General features: G+C 31.4%; 1 protein-coding gene across 1 annotated transcript; it reads right to left on the bottom strand.

Annotated features, from left to right (window-relative positions):
• Nucleotides 1–1,574: 1,574 nt before the first annotated feature.
• LOC143054517 (uncharacterized) lies at nucleotides 1,575–21,093 on the bottom strand. The gene is made up of 11 exons (XM_076227547.1): nucleotides 20,619–21,093; nucleotides 15,035–15,213; nucleotides 14,097–14,168; nucleotides 13,450–13,628; nucleotides 12,610–12,796; nucleotides 6,575–6,666; nucleotides 5,841–5,989; nucleotides 3,520–3,641; nucleotides 2,853–2,948; nucleotides 1,926–2,054; nucleotides 1,575–1,703 (listed from the first exon to the last, which is right to left on the bottom strand). The coding sequence occupies exons 1-11, from the start codon at nucleotides 21,046–21,048 to the stop codon at nucleotides 1,626–1,628; spliced, it is 1,713 nt and encodes a 570-aa protein (XP_076083662.1). The 5' UTR covers nucleotides 21,049–21,093; the 3' UTR covers nucleotides 1,575–1,625.
• Nucleotides 21,094–21,158: the final 65 nt, after the last annotated feature.

Raw genomic sequence — 21,158 nt, 5'->3', positions numbered from 1 at the left:
GCTTTTTTGTCTTACAACATATTGAATGGATTTTTTGACCAGTGATGTTGTACAGTAATGGGGATTTCAAAACTCACCCTGTGTGACCAAACACTTATTCTTATAGGAGTTATCTCCCCCCGTCCCCTTTTTCTTGTTATCGCTATATCTCTAAAACTGTCAAAAATTTTAGCAAACTGTTTTCACCAAATTGTTCGTCTACTCTTGAGAATGATTTGGTTAATTTTGACTTAAGTGATCGGAAGACATCTTATAGGAGTTATTTCCCTTTGAAAATTTAAGATAGGCAATTTGTTGGATAAATTCATACGATATAAGTCATGGAGACCTACAGTCTTTTGATATGAAGTCCTTGGTCCATTTGAAGGAAATTGAGGTCAAGGTCAAAGGTCAAGGTCATGTTCTAAATTTTTAATTTTGCTTGTTATCGTTATTCCACAGAAACTGTGATAGTAATTGATATAATGTGTTTGCCAAATAACTGTTTACAATAAGGCGCAACTTCAACCTATTTCAGTCAAAAAGTTTTGGTTAACCCTTATAGGAGTTTTCTCCCCTTATGTTTTTGAAATCAGTATTTCTCCACAACCATACAAGTGATTGACCTCCGGTCTTCCGTTTTGAGTTCACTGACCTATGACCTTGAAATTGAGATCAAGGTCGAAGGTCAAGGTCATGTTATAAATTTTGAATTTTGTTTATTATCGTTATTTAAAAGAAACTGTTACAGTTAATGATATGATTTGTTTGCCAAATTACTGTTTTCAAAAAGGCGCAACTTCAACCTATTTCAGTCGAAGTGTTTTGGTTAACCCTTATAGGAGTTTTCTCCCCTTATGTATTTGAAATCAGTATTTCTCCATAACCATACAAATGATTGACTTGGGGTTTTTTGATTTAAGATCACTGACCTATGACCTTGAAATTGAGGTCAAGGTTAAAGGTCAATTTGACGTTCTAGATTTTGACCTTTGCTAAAAATTATTTTCTGTTCAAAATAAAACACTTAAGTCTTCTGCATATACCTATTAATCCTTTTTTTTTATATCAATTTGAAGAACCAAATTACATCAACAAGGAGTGACATTTTCTAACATCGTTTTTTAAATTTCATTCTTATTATCGAGGTGGAAAGACCTTCAATTGTTCTCTGAAGAATGGGTTTTTAATATTGTATATATATTATGCATCTCTGGCCATCTAAAAACTTTCTAACTATCTAATTTTAATGACTTGACAACAAAATTTCTTATGACTAATCATTGTATTGAATGGCATTACATAAACTTTATCTGTTCTCCTCTTCAAGTCTTTCTCTTTTTAAAAACAGCTTAATCTTTTCCTTATCTAGAACACCAAATGCCAATAAAGAAGTATAAGACTTTGTTGAAAGTCCATTTTTGAGAAAAAGATTATCTTGAGAACTTAAAATTTGTATACTGAACCAGTTATTTATAACTTGAAACACAGTACCTTTCTTTCAATATATCATTTAGTTTTTTTAAGTTCAAGGATGCTGCATAAAATTTATCTATAATATAATCCAATATTTTAGTATTTTCAATTTGTCAAAAAAGAGTAAACACATTTATTGAATATAAAAATATATTATGGATATAAATAGACTACATTCTTATCACAGGTGCTTGGACAGGTTGTATTGGTCTGTAGGCTCTGGTAATACTAAGACACTGCCGTAAAACCTGAAAAGAGAAAACTAGTGATAAGAAAAAGTGTTAGATACATATAATGGTAATTACTTATAGTTATCATTTAGAAAGATTTGAAAAAAAAATATTTTATTACCTTTTCTTCAGCAAAATTTCACATTTAATAAGCATATACGAAACTATCAAAATCTGTATTAATATGTAGGAAATTTGCATACAAAAGATTAAAAGGCATTATAAAGAAACAACATATACCTGTCGTGTATCTTGTGGCAGTACTATTCCATCATTCCACATTCTTGATGCTCCATAAAATGCTGTAGATTCTTTATTGCACTTCTTGTATATTTTTGCTTGGTCTTCAGTGCTTAATGACTCTTTACTCTACAAAAAATTAACTGAGGTAAAACACAGTTTAAAATACACCAACTATTTTCTTGATTATAGAAGAAAGTAAATGTTATTTAATGAATGAAACAGTGGTAACATCTTAAAATAGAAAAACAAACCAAACTTGCCCTTCAACTTTTCTGGCAACAATGCCTACTGTAATAACATTACTACTTTAGTGATTTTTTTAGGAAAAGACAAGAATGTGAGATTAATCATATAGGTTTTAGTAAATGCTGCATGCAAATAATGTTATCAAAATTTGAAATGTGAGTATAATTTGGCTATAACAAATTCCACAGCCATTTGCACAATGATAAAACATCCTGGTCGACCTTAACTGTTTTTTGGTAAATGTGCTAACTATTTTGAGAGAACTAGTCTTTGATGTTACTTTTAAACACAGAGTGCTTGGAGAAGAAAAACATATTAATTTTATAATTTGATGTTGAACACATGGCCTCAAGCACAGTAGGTAAGCATTTTATTGATAGAAAATTGAGGTTTTAGTACTGTTATGAAAGCAGCTTTCAGTGTTCTCCACATGGCCTTTTAGCATCATGGTATGTGATGCTATAATCTTAAATGTGATGTGTTCTTATCAATTATGTTACAGATGTGATGTTATAATTTTAAGAAACAAGATGGTATTTTAATTTCTCCTGTTTAACAGGATCTAAATGAAATATATGAGGGATAACACTGAGCTTTGTGAAAATTCTTGATATAGATGCAAAAGTAAGTAAAATTGAACTTTTATAAAAAGCAAGATTTCTGAGAAAATATACCTACTGCACAAATTTGCTGAGCTACAACCTGAGGTTCTGTTAGACCTATCATAGCATTTGGCCAACAGAACAGAAAATGAGGACTCACAGCTTTACCTCCCTGAAATATAAATACCATATGTTATAATTCTGTAATAAAATAACTATTTGTTATATATAGCTTGATGAGCACCCATTCCCATTTTCTTTTAGTCATCATCATGTTCTTTTACTTGCGTCTACTACAAAACCAGTGTGATAAAAGAAGTGTTCCTGTGTCATCTGCAGATAAAATTTATCTTTTCAAGGGCAATAATTTCAATGTATGTATTTAGGTTCTTTTTCATTTTTTCATAATATCCTACAAGAGATATTGTCCTGGGAGTGTTTTAATGCATTTTTTCTATATAATTCATATTTCTATGATATATATTTCCTTTTTTTGAAACAACTGATCAGAACTTATTTTCGAAGTTGTCAAAGAAGGTGTTGATATAAAATTTAATATAAATCTGTCAAGAACTGTAGTCAAAACTAGTTATTGTTCATGCCTTTCATTTACAGGCCATTCTGAGTATTTGGCTTTTTATCTCTTGTGGATGATCTCATGTAGAAGTTGTCTAATTGGAACCACCAAGCACCAAAAGTTACTGACCATAAAAGGAGTATACATTTTTATAGTTTATTCCTACCATAATATAACTAACTGGTCCAACACCATTTCCAACAATAAATGTAATCTTTGGTACTGGACTGGTACTAACAACTGACATCAGCTTTGCCTGTGCTCTTAATTTGTCACCATTCTTTAAACCTAAAATACAAGTCTTGGAATTCATTTAAGAGATGAAGAAAAGGCTACTTTTTTACATTTTATAATGCATTCCTATTTGATTCTAAAAGAAAACATGGTATAATAATCTTTTTTCACAAATTCTATATATATGCCAGTTTTGAAAAATAAATCAAAGAGCTGATAGCTCTGACATGGAAGAAGGTTAATAAAAGGTAATTTGAATTACCATAAAAGCAGGCCCCACTTACCCAGGCTGCTTTGTTCCATATAGTTTTTGAGATACGGAGGGACATATGAAACCCCCCCCCCCCTCTCTTTTTTTTCTTCAAAAAAACTAAATATCACTAATATAAAATTTTGAATCAAAACCAAAAAGTATACAGATCTTTAGATTAATATAACAAAGAAGTGTGTAAAGTTTTAAGCAATAATCATAAATTGTTTTTGAGATACGTCGCGACATGTAAAAAAACTCTCCCTTTTTTACAAAATACTAAATAACTGAAAAATAAAATTTTGAATCATCACCAAAAAGTATACAGATGTTAAGATTAATATAACAAAGAAGTGTGTAAAGTTTTAAGCAAGAAGAAGAACAAAAAGAAAAAGAAGAAGAAGAAATTTGTTTGCACTTTTTTTAAATCCTATATTTATTAAAATAAATCAAATGTCCTGAAATATTTATGCGAATTATTATCTTCCATCCATAGTTTGTCTTTACTTGTTTAGTAAACAAATTAATATCCATTTAGACCATTATTTACATTTTCACACAGGTTAACTAATTTAGCTATAAATAGATCAAAGCATGTCTGTGTAGAATCTCTAATCTAAAATCGTAATTGTTATAATTTCATTTCTTTAAATAATTAAATTTAAATTTATGAAATTAATCATGATTGATAAAATAGTATTGCATAAAGTTTGCTTTTTCGGAAGACTATTTTTGTTTAGGTCATGGTTCTAGAGGCTTCTTCACATATTTGTAAACAAACCAATATGGCCGCCACGCGTCATTACCTTTGCACATGTGAAACAAATATTTCTGACAAAGGTCAGATTTCTCTTGTCAAAAGGGATTTATATTTATATTGCAATAAATTATTCAGAAGGAGGTACATTCAGTTTAGATTATATTTCTTATTCTATGAGCATTTAGAGTTTAATCAAAATTATCCCAACAGCAACGTACTGCTCTTGTTAGTCCGAGATTACTCTGACACCCAACGGTTGTTTTGCCAGACAAGCTGGGGCCACGTCAACTGAGTCTTGAATAATTTTATAAATAGATTCAAACCATTTGAAGTAGAAGGCATCTAATTCACATGGCAAAGGAAAACAATGAATAAAGACAACAATTTAATAAGAAATAGATCCTTTTTATTTATTAAAAACAAAATCTTCTTGTCTGCAAATTCGTAACTTCAAGGGCGAACATGTAAACAGGGCGAGTTGTCCCGATACCAAATTCACGCATGCGTACTTCGAATATCTACAGTAAAATCATCCGGTTAAAAGTAAACAAATAATGTTCATGTAGATGAGATGAAATCTAATAATTAACATAAATAAGAGGGTACCGGTACATATTTACGATAGTGATTGTTTTTCAATCCTAATTTACAAATTAAATGATTCAGATGCTTAATCATGTGTAAAAATCGGTGTCGGGAATCAGAAGTTGTTATGAAATTGTAATACACAGAAACGAATGCGGCATACGGAGAATTCAATGATTTTAAAGTCGGCACCATTGGACTTCAGAAGACTTGAAGTCTTCTTCCACCAAATATAAAATCAGTCTAAGCAAAACTTGTGTATAGGTCTTACAAACTGAAGGCATGAAGAAGATTAGTGTACACTATTTCTATATACATCATTTCTTTTAAAATCATCTTCAAAAATTGTTACATAGTGCCAACATAGCATACTCTTCGGTGATTGTTTTTTTTTAAATGTGTTTTCTACATTGAGGAATAGATGTTGACAGCAGACTGCTGGTTGTTTCTGAAATGTATTCATCATAGACTACTTTGGTTAACCTTAAAACGTCTGTTTTGTTTTATCGTGTTACTATGTTGCTGTCCAAACCACATCCCACTGCATAAACCCTACACCTCAAACTATTTATCTATTTGTACTTACTTGAAACATATAAATTACAGGCATTAAGAATTAAGAACTAATTAGAAAGAGAAATGGGATTAATAATTTTACCATTAGTAACAGTACTATCTTCCCCATCAGTATTCTGTAGAAATACTAGTGGAATAGACCTTTCACCACACATCTGTACAAAGTGCGCTCCTTTATCTGCTGCAGGCTCTGTCAGTTCACCATTGCTGGCTACAACCCCCACAAGTTGTCTGCTCAAACAAATGAATATGAGAAAGTTTAAATATACATATACATAAAACTATTTTAGCAGTCAACGTGAAATTGATAACCGTCTGTTTGGCAAGTTTTTATTTACAAAATTAATTCGATTAGCTTTTAACCAAAGTCATGCATGTTTCATTAATCATGTTTCCTGCTGAATATATACTTTATACTTAACCATTGAGTGCTCTGTTAAAACTTTGACCAAAACCTTAATGGTGATCACTTAATTATGAAATTGAGGTCCTGTATTATTTTGACATTGACATTTTTTTTTTTTAAATAATTCTCATTTTTATATAAAACATTAACTTCAACAAGGTACAGATTTGTTGTCTGCTATCTACACTGAGGCCAATATATCATTAGTTTATTTTGATATCCTGTATCTGAAAATGAAGTTGGAACTCAGACCTCTGCTCTATATCAATTATAATGTGTCTGAACCCAACTGCATATTTAATCATCAAGGAAGAACAAATACAAAAGTTAAAATTATATATCTTTGCAATTCAATGAAACACATATGTATTAGAACACTTGAGTTTTTAGAATACAATGTATGACCTTACCCATGTACATGTGCAAATCCAGTGACCAAAGTATCACCAAACTTTGTTTTGAATTCATGGAATCGACTGCCATCTGTAATTCTTGAAATGACCTACACAATATTGATTTGAGTATGAATTTGTACACAGAAAAATTAATTGTTTTATATAATGTTTTGTACAAGATTGTCTATCAGACATATAAGACGAGATGTATTTAACTATAGTATCTAGGTAATGCTTCTGTCAGACTACTGTAAATTCAGAAATTATTATTTATTATTGCGATTTTGTCATTTGAGACTTAAATGCGATTTTAATTATTACAATGTTTTGAAAACTCCTGTTTAATTAATATAAAATATTTCAAAATATGAGTTTAAATTATTGCGTTTACAACTCTGCCGCATTTTTCGCAATAATAAACCTGGCAATAATTTCTGAATTTACAGTATTGCCGAACCAGATTACTTAAATTTAGCCTGTCAAATCTTGTATTCAATGACAGATGGCATACTTTATTCAATTTCAAGTATCAACTAAAAAACAATATTTTTTTTTACTTGTAAAGATTAAAGAACCTATGTTTAAAGACAAATCCCTCTATTGTTTATGCGCACATACCAGCGCAACGGTATTATGCCATCAGCGGTTTATGATGTCGCGGTTTCCACGAACTTAAAACGTTTATGAGAGTTATTCCTCTTTGAGCCTAAGGAGAGAGTGACAATCGTTTTGATATGTTGATTTGCCGAGAAGAAAATGAAATGGTCTCCAGATTACAGACGTGTTCCTGTATTGGATATATGAATAAATTATGTGTAAATAAATGTGAATTAAGTGTAGCAAAAACAAACAACAAAACAGCAAAATAAATTATATAAATAAAAAGATAGTCAACTTTACAGCAATCTAACGAAAACAAACACAAAAACGATTGTCAAGAAACAAAACAGAATCTGGATATTCGACAAGAAGATAGATCAGTCAAGTTATAATATAATACTTATTTCCGAGTTGCAAAACTTGTGTCTAACGTGAGGGTACCCAAATAGCACCTATTTTGACAGTTTTTTCACCTACGTTGTTTTATGATCCAGACAAAAGTTTCCGTTCTGTGTTTCTTTGTAGACGTTCCTTATTTACTTTATAGTTACACCAATTCAAATTTGAATCCATATTGAATCATAGAAAAATGGGGTTGAACCAACCTCCACACGAATAATGATTCTGTAATGAGGAGTACCCAAATTACATCCATGTTTAAATTCACATCCTTAAAAATCGAATAACAGATGTTTTGTTTTATTTCTTCAAATATTTTTGAACAATTTGACATTATTCCATGCTTAGTATTCATTTTTTAAGAAATGGATGCTTGTAACATGTTTAATTTGCTCTTTTTTAAAAGATGACATTTTGAGAATGTCGCATGTTTAAACATATAGTAGGTTTTTAAATTATTTATATTTCCCTAAATCATTAAGAAAGTACGTAAATCATCAATCATGTCATCAAAATTCAATGTATCTATAGCAATACGTACAATACGTACATATATGGATATTGCATATTGCACTGACATATTTTGAATGTGTACGGCGCGTACATTTTAACAAGCATAAAATAAAAGATTAAGCATAAACGCGAACAATACAGTAACCCAACAATGCATACCTGTAAAATAAAGTACATATATAGAAGTTAATATATGGGCTTCTTACACTATAGATTTTGTTTTATTTCATCATTCTGGTCAGATTTGTTGAGTTTTGAAAGCTTTTGAAACTGAACAACGATATATTTTAATTTAGGTACCAGATGCGCAATTTTTGTATAAAAACATGTGTTACTTGGATGGAGAGTTGTCTCATTGGCACACATACCACATACTCTCTGTGTTTAATAGTTGATGGAACGAAGAATTAAATAGGAATACATATGAACAAACAAATCATTTAGCAGGTAGGACTAGGTTCCAATGATAATCACGGTAACACAGCTGAATGAGTATACTTAGATTGAGGTTCTAGCAACATTACGAAAAAGACGAAATGTAGGATGGCTATGTCTCGCTTTTGCAAAAAAAGTCGCAGGCTCGACGAAAATTATGTGTCTGTTATAACTAAGAATATCGTCTAAAACGGCCTAACGTCTTTCGACGTTGTTTTTAGAATTGGCGCAAGGTATTCCAGCCAATTCAAATTGTTAACCATTTTTTAGAAATATCTCCTTTTCCATTACTGTGACCCTACCTTTTTATTTCCTTATTTTGTTTAAATATAAAAAACGCATATTCTGTTGAATTCTTATCGAGAAAACATTGGTCAATTTTTATCAAACTTGATTGTTATATAGGTAATTTCACAATAAAAAGGTGGGAAAATTATTATAGCAACTTATAGTTATCAATTTCACCTCGGAAAAGGGTAATATCAATAATATAGTTTGTACTAGCAACAAGGTTACCAAAACACAAAAGTTTTATGGGATACAGACTTTTCATAAAATATTACACTTCTATTGACTAAAATTCATGATTTCCGAATTCCATGAACATGATGACGTTTTTAAAAATCGAAAACGAAGTCGGTGACCCCATTTTTTTATTTCCTTATTTTGAAGCTTTTACCTAGCCTAAAGTAAAAATAAAATATAAAGAAGATATTATTGGTAGATCTGAATAGAAGGATTTGTCTTAAAAAAACAAATAATAAGAAAGTCTTAATATATAATTGAATGTGTATAAGTATAGAGAAAGATTTTTTTATTTTCCATCAAATGGCCTCATAAAGAGAATAAGATATATTTGTGTGCCTGTCCCAAATCAGGAGCCTCTGGCCTTTGTAAGTCTTGTATGAGTTCATTTAAATGTTCTGGAGTTTAGTATGATGTCCATTATCAATGAACTAGTACACGTTTTTGGTGGAAGAAGACTTCAAGTCTTCTGAAGGCCAATGGTGCTGACTTTAAAATCATTGAATTCTCCGTATGCCGCATTCGTTTCTGTGTATTACAATTTCATAACAACTTCTGATTCCTGACACTGATTTTTACACATGATTAAGCATCTGAATCATTTAATTTGTAAATTAGGATTGAAAAACAATCACTATCGTAAATATGTACCTTTTTATTTATGTAAATTATTAGATTTCATCTCATCTACATGAACGTTATTTGTTTACTTGTAACCGGATGTTTTTACTGAAGATATTTGCAGTACGCATGCGTGAATTTGGTATCAGGACAACTCGCCCTGGTTACATGTTCGCCCTTGAAGTTACGAATTTGCAGACAAGAAGATTTTGTTTTTAATAAATAGAAAGGATCTATTTCTTATTAAATTGTTGTCTTTATTCATTGTTTTCCTTTGTCATGTGAATTAGATGCCCTTCTACTTCAAATGGTTTGAATCTATTTATAAAATTATTCAAGACTCAGTTGACAAGAGCAGTACGTTGCTGTTGGGAGAATTTTGATTAAAATTTAAATGCTCATGGAATAAGAAATATAATCTAAACTGAATGTACCTCCTTCTGAATAATTTATTCCAATATAAATACAAATCCCTTTTGACAAGAGAAATGTGACTTTTATCAGAAATATTTGTTTCACGTGTGCAAAGGTAATCATGTGTGGCGGCCATATTGGTTTGTTTACAAATATGTGAAGAAGCCTCTAGAACCATGACCTAAACATAAATAGTCTTCCGAAAACGTAAACTTTATGCAATACTATTTTATCAATCATGATTATTTTCATAAATTTAAATTTGATTATTTAAAGAAATAAAATAATACCAATTACGATTTTAGATTAGAGATTCTACACAGACATGCTTTGATCTATTTATAGCCAAATTAGATTACCTGTGTGAAAATGTAAATAATGGTCTAAATGGATATTAATTTGTTTACTAAACAAGTAAAGACAAACTATGGATGGAAGATAATAATTCACATAATTATTTCAGGACATTTGATTTATTAATTTGTTTACTAAACAAGTAAAGACAAACTATGGATGGAAGAAAATAATTCACATAAATATTTCAGGACATTTGATTTATTTTAATAAATATAGGATTTAATCAAAGAGCAGAATGCTCTAAGGGATACGATTGCCATAGTTTTCATTGACACGTGTATAGCAGTTCTGTCAACTTTTCATTAAGCAAATGCGTGAGATTTGGCCAATATTTAAAAGATCAAAGAGGGAAAAAATAGATCCAAGGATACTGCCACAAAAAAGCATGAACATGCGTGAGTCTCACGCATTTTTGGCAGCCCTGGTACAGCTGGATAGTATTATTTATTTTCAAAACTAATTGAACTGCACATGCAAAATGTGATAATCAGAATAGTCACTCAACTTTAAAAATGGCCAATCCCGGATACAATACCATACAAGTGTATGAGCAACGTACTTGTTGTGTTTCATTTTTGTACTATCAATACCAAGTTTACTTTCCACAGCAGTCACTGAGAATGAGAGAAGGTATTTCACTCAGAGTCGTATCTTATTACCGTTAATTCTAGGAGGAACCCCATTTCTAAGTCTTTAAATATTAATTTCCTTTGGGTCAGTGGGCATGACTCCTTTCCGTACACACTCCTCTGTTTATCGACATCTAACGAGTTAATTTTTCTTGACGAGTCGTACTGTATTTCAATTTGGACGGAAAATATTTCCGGAAGGGAGACAACTCGAAACGATAATATGGAAGACTCCATTTCGGCTGAAGGGGTGTTATAGGTAAACCCGTTACGATGTGGACATTTATTTTTATAATTTAAATGATGCATACGATGTAAAATTATGCAACAACAATAACCCTCAACAGCAGTCAGACATAGAAATAATCCCATGAGTTTCAAATTAATCAATGAAGCGGGGAATCCAGAGCAACCACTCAATCTGATACCCCTTGAAATCAAGAAAACTATACGCATGCGCACTAATACATAAACAAACCCGTGACTTGCGATTTGGAACAAAAACGTCTATTAAATGATATGATGAATGGTTCTCTATTTCTTTATGAGAGTACAGTATCAAATATCAGTTTCATAACAGTAAAATATAGAAAAACTCCACTTCAGTTCTTATATGACAGAAATAGAATTATCGGAATTCAGAGAACTCTCGCATTTATCAAAACTGGGGAATTCCCTGTGACGAGTTTCTAAATTTATAAAAACACTAAATATAAATACTGCTTAATTCTGATTTTCCGTGTTGTTAAAAACACGCATATAAGTCAAGGGAAATATCAAACATGAAGATTATGAGAAGAACATTACAGGAAAGTTGTTTATGTTCAATCCTTTTGCTTGTTTTTACCTTATAAAACAAGACAATAATAAGAATCTGAGATGTTGCTGAATGTTTAGAATAAAACGGTTGACGTGAGGGAATGCAGCCCTGAGTCAACGGTAAAAGTCTACAGATTGCTTGAAAGCAATCGTATCCCAAAAACAGCAAGTGCAATCAAATTCAATCTAAACATCTGTATACTTTTTGGTTTTGATTCAAAATTTTATTTTAGTGATATTTAATTTTTTTTAAGAAAAAAAAAGAGGGGGGGGGGGGGGGGTTCATATGTCCCTCCATATCTAAAACAATAAATGGAACTAAGCAGCCTGGGTTAGTGGGGCTGCTTTTATGGTAATTCAAATTACCTTTTATTCACCTTCTTCCACCTCAGAGCTATCAGCTCTTTGATTGTTAAGAGGCCTACTGATGCATGCATTCAAGGTAAGTGAAAGATTTTCTAACTGTGTTGAAGACCCATTGGTTACCTTCAGCTGTTGTCTGCTCTTTGGTCGTATTGTAATCTCCTTGATACATTCCCCATTTCCATTCTCAATTTTATAAGATATATAAAACATTATTTAAATTTAAAAGTAGTTGTATCATATTTTGAGAGGTCATCCCATTCCTTCTGAATTCACAGTATTCAACAAAGATAATTCTCAATAGATCTGTTTGAATGGCTTCATGATCAAATACATGTTATCTTGTCCTGAACATAATTCTCTAATTCTTATTACCTTATAGATATCCATTTGATTGTCTGTGTTTACTAGTCCTGGTAATTCTCCAGGGTCATACAAAGGTTCCTCTGATATAGTTGTTGTGTTGTCATTCATTGTTATATTTAACGTAGCTATAATATCTCGACCTAATTCTAAAGCTTCAGCCTCATCTTCAGCAAAATAATCTGTACAACCACTAACACTGTAAAATATAGAGCATAATTCAATTATACTGCAGAAATTATAACTCAAAGCCTTTGATCTGTACTGAAAATAAAGTGTCTCCATTAAAACTGCCTCCTGAAGAATAATGAAATAATGTAGAAATGAAATAAATGGAGAATGTATCCATTGGACATGGATGATGCCCTCGCTTGCATTCAACGATATAAAGGGACATAACTCAAGAATCTGCACTTTCTTGTATGTATTGTGTATCAGTTTCATAACATTTAGTTGAGGCAAACTAAAGCTAGAGAACAGAAACTAATTTTAGGCTGTAAGGAATAACAAGCTTAAGGACAACACTTAATGCCCCCTCCATCATGGCAGGGGTTTAAAAAAATTAATAAAAGGTGATAACATTTTGTGTTTTTTAATTCAAAATAAATAAATAAACAATACTTTTAAACTATTTCCTGATCACCTATATATCACAATGAAATGTATATCATCATAAATATTTAAGAATATTTGCCACTGGTTGTTATCCATTCAATTACTCTAAGTGATATTGACCTTTCTTATATTGGTGTCTTCACATTCTATACTTGATAAAAAGTGTCAATAACATGCTTTTTTGTCATTTCCCAGAAACTGAGGATATAAGAGCCTTGTAGGAATTTTGAAACATACCTACAATGAAGAGTTGCTCCCCCTAGATCCTCAGCAGTGACTATTTCCCCTGTTGCTGCCTGCACTAGTGGTGGTCCACCGAGGAAAATATATCCTTTCTTGTGTATCATCACAGCTTCATCTGCCATGGTTGGGACATATGCTCCTCCTGCTGTACAATTTCCACATACTATAGCTATCTACAAATTACACCAATATATTATCATATATCAAAACTGAATGAAATTATGAAGAGTTGTCTTGCTTCTTTTGTTGCAATAAATTAAGTTAAAAGCACCAACAATCATACTAAATATTTTTTAATGGTAACTTCCTACAAGTGGTTGTTGTTAAGGACTAGGAACACCTGAATTTATTGTTTTACTAATGTATTATATAAAAGGAACCAAGTTTCAATGTTCCCTACGTTGCACATATTTTATCTATCCAAAGACAATAACTTAAACTTTTGTGTTCTTTTTGACTTTTTCTATGTATCTCATAAAGAGAGGTGAAGGTTTAAGAGCAAATACAAAGGGGCACAACTCTTTACTGATGACACTGACTAGCAATATGCAAAAAAATACCATTAATCAAACCAGCATGAAAGTTATATAAATATCTTCTTTGGTTTTTTTTATATCTTTTAGATGATATGATTACAATACCTGTGGAATTCCCCGAGAAGACATCACAGCTTCATTGTAAAATGTCCTTCCACCATCATTGAATATCTGAGACTGTAATATAAAATGACACAATTAAAACAGTAACTCACCCTTTATCATATGACTTTTAAATCCTAATATTCTCAAAAACCTTCATATATATGTACAATGAATATATTTAGCCAGGTCATTTATAATTACTATCATTCTGTCATTCCAAAAGATGCAAAAAAAACAAATTCAACAAATATTGATGTATCAACTACATGTTATATCACCTGCATTGTGGTTTTGTTTTCTGACATTAATTATAAACTAAAATCATACTGCAGATTGATATGATAAAAGCTCCAGCATTTGAGTGTATGTTAATAGTCACATAAGCTGATATTCCACTACAATCATTCTCATTAAATTACAAAACGATTTTTAGTACTATATTTCTGTGTAATTGACTTAAAACATTCATTAATGTAAACACACAATCATAGAAAATGAAAAGCACTGATATCTATTAGGACCTGTGGTGGACTATTAATATAAAAGATTTCTAGGTCTTTTTGTAAGTCATACTGTTTAGTTTGCCGATAATTGATATGCTATTTGAACCTCTTGTAATCAAATGGGAATAAGGTTCACCATTCCAGCCAAAAAATAAAGACCAATCTTCTTTTAGGCAGAGAAAATAATAGCCAAGTTCTGGCCCCCTTTATAAATCATATTTATGATACCATTTTTTCAATTTAATTAAGTAAATGATTTAAATTAAACTTGCAGTGAGGTGAAAGGTTTTTTGCTTCGTGTAGAAGTGTAAACACCTCAATGTGACTTTGAGATAAAGACAAGCAATGAAAGTGATGTTTCTTTGCTTTTTGTGGATACTGATTTTTTGTCATGAATAGACACCCTATATCATTTCTTTTCTATTATATACTGACCTGTAAAGGAAGAAATGCACCTCCTGATTCTATCACATAAACAGTAGGAAGATGGTTCTGTTCTGCAATTTCTTGTGCCCTCAGTTGTTTCTGTAGGGTTATTGGATATACTGTTCCCCCTTTAACTGTAGCATCATTGGCTACCACTAAACACCATTTTCCATGAACTTTACCAATTCCTTTAAATATTATCAACTTTTATATACCTTGAACTTTTAAGAGCTGACTTTAAACTTATACTAAAAAGATCATAATGATTTCCTAATTATCAAATTATAGCTGAACCGTTCTTGCATGCTGAAAGAGAGAAGAAAGATATCAAAAGGCATTCAAACTCAGGATCATTAGTTGAAAATAAACTGACAACGCCATGGCAAGAAAGGACCAAGAGACAAACAACAGTATACAAAACACAACATAGAAAACTAGACACTTATTATTATTGCAATTATGTTGTATCAATGATTCTGATTGGATGACAGTTAGCGTAAAATTCTCTATCTCCTTGTCTGTAACTAAGGAAGCCGACATTTTGAATTGCTGAATGTATTGATATGTAATTTCTACAATAATAAGCAAAAAGACTCACATGTTGCACCTAAAAATCTTCTTTTTATCAAACTTTATTACATTTTGAAGCGGCACAGAAGCCAGAAAACGCCCGGTGTTTATGTTTGAAGCTGGAAGCATACCTATGACGTCACCTAGTGTAGGGACCAAAGAAGAATCATCTTTTCACAGAATTTTCTTTAATGAAGATTTTACACTTAAATAATGATTGAAATTTAAGTATTAACTTGTTTTGCATTAGAATAGAGATAACTGTATTGTATTTGAATCTTTTGCGGACGTCCATTGGTAGTTTTACTGTCGCAATTACCTGTTTACCTGTCTCCACTCCGCATCGCCAGGTAAACTAAATTTGCGACAGTAAAACTACCGATGGACGTCCGCAAAAGCTTCAAATACAATACAGTTATCTCTTAAATAGTATACCCTGGGTATATTTAATGTTAGGAAAAGTACCCATGTTGCAATACAAAACGTTAAGAGAAACCTGGTCAACCCCAAATCTTAAAAGCATACTAATCAGATCAAATATTGTGCAATTGTACTTAGAATCTATGTGATGATAAAAAAAAATGGCCACAGTATTCTCAGTAGTTTCGACCACACTTAAAAATATTTTGGTTTGTCCAAACCCTACTTAAAGGTTGAAACAGTGATTGGTAGGTAGGCATTTTCTTTTTTTTCCCAACAAATACAAATTAAAGCGTCAAATGTGTTTTAGTCTCCATGCCTATCAGATTAAAAAAAATTTTTTTTACATCAGGACAATAAAAGAATTTGAGTAGGCAGCTAGTTTTTGGGTAGGTAGTAGGGTTAGGGCAAACAAACTTTTTTTTTTACGGCCCTAGCAATGTTATATACATCCATTAGAATAGACACAACTGCTAGATGTATTTAGTTGTTTAATCTCAATTTGCTGAAAATCCCAGGATCCCTCCATGCATGTGTGTCACACATGAAAAGATCACAGTGAAGGTTACAAAAGTAGTTTCTAAAACATGGTTTTCAAAGTGCAAACCAAGATAAAAATTCTAATTGACCAATACAATTCAAGTATCTATTTATAGATATGCAAATCAAATAAGAATCATTTTCTATAAACCATATATACAAAATCACTTCTTTTTCTATCTTTTCAAGGAACTACAATTAAACAAAAACCAAAAAATTTAGGAAACATTAAATCAAGTAAAAATACCTCGAGGACTTTCTTATTATGCCCGCTTTCGGGTCGATCCGGCCCATATGTAAAGTCGATCCGGCCCCAATAAAAAGAAATATTTCTAAGGAATAAAAATAAATATATATTAATTGTAATTCATAAATGTTTATTATTTTTATTATAATGTTAAAGGTGTACCGGTAAAAAAAGTAAAAAAGGCCTTTGAAAAATATTTTCTTTAGATGAGTATAAAACAACTAGGTTGATTATGTCTTTATTACAAGTTTTCAAGATTATTGGGTATAATTATATTAGTAAGTGGTTAGAAGATAACGATCATTTATGCGAGGAACAAAATGGCTTCCGCAAGGGTAGAAGTTGTGAAGAACACATCCAAGCGTTATACCTGACTTTGAACGATAGAAAAATATCTCGACTGTCCACACATGTATGCTTTATCGATAGTTTTGAATGTAGTGGACACAACATAATGAAAATAGATTCATACAAGTATCTTGGAATATGGCTAGACGAACATCTAACATTTCGGAAGAACGCGAGAGAACTGTCAAAATCAGCCAGTAGAGCATTAGGTGCATTGTGCAGTAAAGTTGTGGCTGCTGGTGGAATGACCCATGGCGTTTATACGAAGCTTTATACAACAGTTGTTGAGCCAATACTTATGTATGGAAGTGGAATATGGGGAACAAAGGCATTCAGTGAAATAACATCTGTTCAGAACCGTGCGTGTAAATACTTTCTAACCGTCGGTAAAAACACTTCAAATTTATCCTCTCAAGGGGATATGGGTTGGACATCTTGTGAAACCAAACATAGGAAGTCCTGCACACGTCTTTTGTGCAAGTTATATAGACTTGATGATACAAGGATGTTGATCAAAATTTGGAAATATTCGGCCCGTCGACGCAAAGGATGGACGTTCATGGTAAACAAACTGATAGAGAAGATTGATATGGACTTATTGGTACAAGACACTACGCTATCTACAAAATTAGTGATGAAAATTGCAAATGAAAAACTCTCAGAATTGGACAATCAAGAGTGGCAAAAAGATATATTCAATGACAAAGCCAACGAGATAAACGGCAATAAACTGCGCACATACAGACTTTACAAAAACAATGTATCTGTGGAACCATATGTTCGGCAAAATTTAACTAGTTCGCAAAGAAGACTTATGGCTATGTTCCGCGCGGGTTCGTTACCGTTAGCGCTTGAAACAGGACGTTACTCCAGGCCGCCAGTACCGGTTCAAAACAGACTTTGTCAATTCTGTAGTTTAAGCGAAGTTGAAACCGAAAAACATTTTCTAATGACATGTGACTTGTACAGTGATTTAAGATTTGAAATTTTTTATGAAGCTTCAAAACATATTGCTAACTTTCAAAATATTAGTATGGACGAAAAATTTATTGAAATTATGAATTGTGATACGATCACAGTGTTTTCCTTTTTTCACTAAGGTAAGGTGGGTGTTTTAAAAAAATAACTTGCAACCGGGTGGGTTTTTTTAAATGTCCAACCTTTTTTAATTTACTGTGGGTGCACGTGGGGGTCACAGAAATAAAGATGAGTATAATATTCACATTTAATGGAGTTGAACAAACATAAATAGAAGTAGTCATATTAATTGTCAAATATTCTTTGATTTGATTTTTTCAAAAATCATCCAACAACTATTATTTAAACAACTGCATAATTTTTTCACTCGAAGGAAACTGTATCTAGATATCTGATCTAAAACTTTTGTAAACAACCTTTTATCAAAGAATTAATATTTAAAAGTAAACAGCATCTTTTTATTAACTAATTTATCTTGTTTAGTATTTTAAATGACAAGTCTATAAATTTAATTATGGAAATGCTCTGTCAATCACATGATTTTTAATATTTCTTTTCTTTTTTTTAATTTTTATTTTAAACCTGCAAATTTGATTTTTTTAGCCAGTATTTTAAAAAGAATATTGATGAAACATTTCAATGCAATTTTTAAGTGGTTATTAGTATACATGTTTATAACTTTGTAATATATTTTTACAGTGTCTCATAAGTCAATTTGTTTGGCTGGGTGTTGATTATTTTAAATATTGTATATGTTTTACTGTATATTGTTCAGCTGTTAATCAATACGTGACACTTTAATAAAATAATTTATTATTATTATTTATTATTATATATATTAAAACGTATATAAAAGAATTCAGACATCAACATTAATCAGCAGTAATTAGCATTTTCTTTCAATTGACTGTGATCCTAACAAGTCTTTCATCTTGTGTAACATATAATAACAAATAGTTACATACATGAACAGTACAAGCCGATCCCCAAGCTGATACATATAAACTTTGTTTTTCTTTTTAAGTTCTTAAAATTTCTAAAATTGAGAAATGTTGTTTGATTTGCCGAATCCTTTCTATAAAAGAGTGCAGATATTATATTTTAGAGAGTGAAAACGTGCATTCAATGTCATTGTTTTGTTGTTTTCTTGCAATAAAGAATAATGGATACTCATATGACTTTTTTTTTTATCTACACACTATTCAAAATATTGTCAAAATAAGAAAAATATATTGACTATATCCGATGTTACAAAAAAAAAGTGTTATAGAATAGAATATTTTTATATGTTATAGAAGCCTATGATGTAACCTGAAAAAACATACAAATAATTATTATAATATACACCAACCAGAAGATCAAACTAGAAAGACCTTGTTGAAAAACAGATTACATATCTTTAATTAATCAGCATTGGATTGAATTAAGTGATTACGAGTGGCATTACCTTAGTTCACAATCATCAGACAACTGTTGAATAAACAAACCAATTATAGACTAATGATTTGATTAAATAAGTCATTATGATGCGTTAAATTTTATAGGTCCATTGGACTGTAAATATTCATTTAGCTATTCTGTGTGTGAACTGAATAAAATAAAAATCGCCATGAAATTCAAAGTAAAAGTCATCATGGAAAATAACTTCATAATTTAAAAATGTAGAAACTGCGATACAAACAGACACAATAACACTAATTTTCGTATAGATTTAAAATAGTTCGTTAACTGGTACTCCAATACTTCACTGACCTGTTGTCATATTTTATTATGGGGCCGGATCGACCTGGGGACGGATCGACGTGGGCCGGATCGACTTGGGCCGGATTGACTTGGGGCCGGATCGGTTTGGGGCCGGAACGACCGGATACCTTATGCCCAGTGTGACAATGACTTGATAAGCCCTTATGTCCAATAATTTTTGCTATTTGGAATGAAATCATAATCTGTTTCACAGTCAACAGTGTAACCATGAACTTGCTTAAAAAGGGTGCTGCAAATTATTTTGAAAAACATGTGTTCAAATTGTTTAATTTAGTTTCGTAATTGAATTTACATGTACAGTGTAAGACACTTTTTAATCTATTTTTCTTAATTAAGCATTTCATGCATGTAAGTAAATATGTGATTAATCGTCTCTCTTGATTAGTTCTCTTGTCAGGAATCCCAAACTAATTGTAAAAATGATAAGCAATCATTAGCCAGATATCCCTCAGGTCTTAAAACAACAATCAGAAGAAACCTTTGAATTTTGATACAGAAGGAGTTAGACAATTAATTACAATTGCTAACCAAAAAATGTAGCAGGAGGCAGCCTTAACAAAAACAAATTTTGACTTAACCTTTTGATCATATGGCAGTTATCTAACTATGATGGAAAATAATGTATCGATTGTGGGAATCCTTTGACGATAGTGGTGCGCCGTCATTAAGCAGTTCATGGAGAACCCTCATTGACCCTTTGCGTTAGCTAACAGAATTTTTAAACACCTGTAATAATGCCAGCCCTAGGTATATCTCCATATTCCATTTGTAACCCTGCAAATATCGATAACTCTAAAAAGTCAGCATCATCATCTAGGAGATGTTTAAGTCTTTCTGTAACCAACATTTTCTTTTGTTTGATGGTATGGCGCTCTATCGCCTTTTCGCCACCACCTGCAGAGGCTACTTTGGTTAATTGTTCGTGCAACTTTGACAACTTTTCAAAATTTGCATTGTTGTTGTTGATTGCACTGGTTTTAGAAATAGTTCCATCTAAAACTCGAAATACATTTCTCTTTTTATGATTTGATGCTGTTGTGCTTGATAAAAGTCTGATGTTTGATAATGTTTGTATTTTACAATACGTGTGTAATGCATTATTAGGAAATGTTTGTTTAATTTGTTTCGATATGACTCTTCGAACACTCATTTTCATAATTCAACGTCGACATTGGACTTTGCAGCAAAGGAAAAAATGTTCAATGTCAATGTTTATTCATATTTCATAAAAGCCCAGAGATTATCCGTTATTTTAAACGTGCAACT

This window comes from Mytilus galloprovincialis, chromosome 1, assembly GCF_965363235.1.
Source record: "Mytilus galloprovincialis chromosome 1, xbMytGall1.hap1.1, whole genome shotgun sequence".
In the NCBI taxonomy this organism is placed as follows: domain Eukaryota; kingdom Metazoa; phylum Mollusca; class Bivalvia; order Mytilida; family Mytilidae; genus Mytilus; species Mytilus galloprovincialis.
Note: the sequence above shows the minus strand (reverse complement) of the source record. Positions and strands in the feature narration are given on the sequence as shown.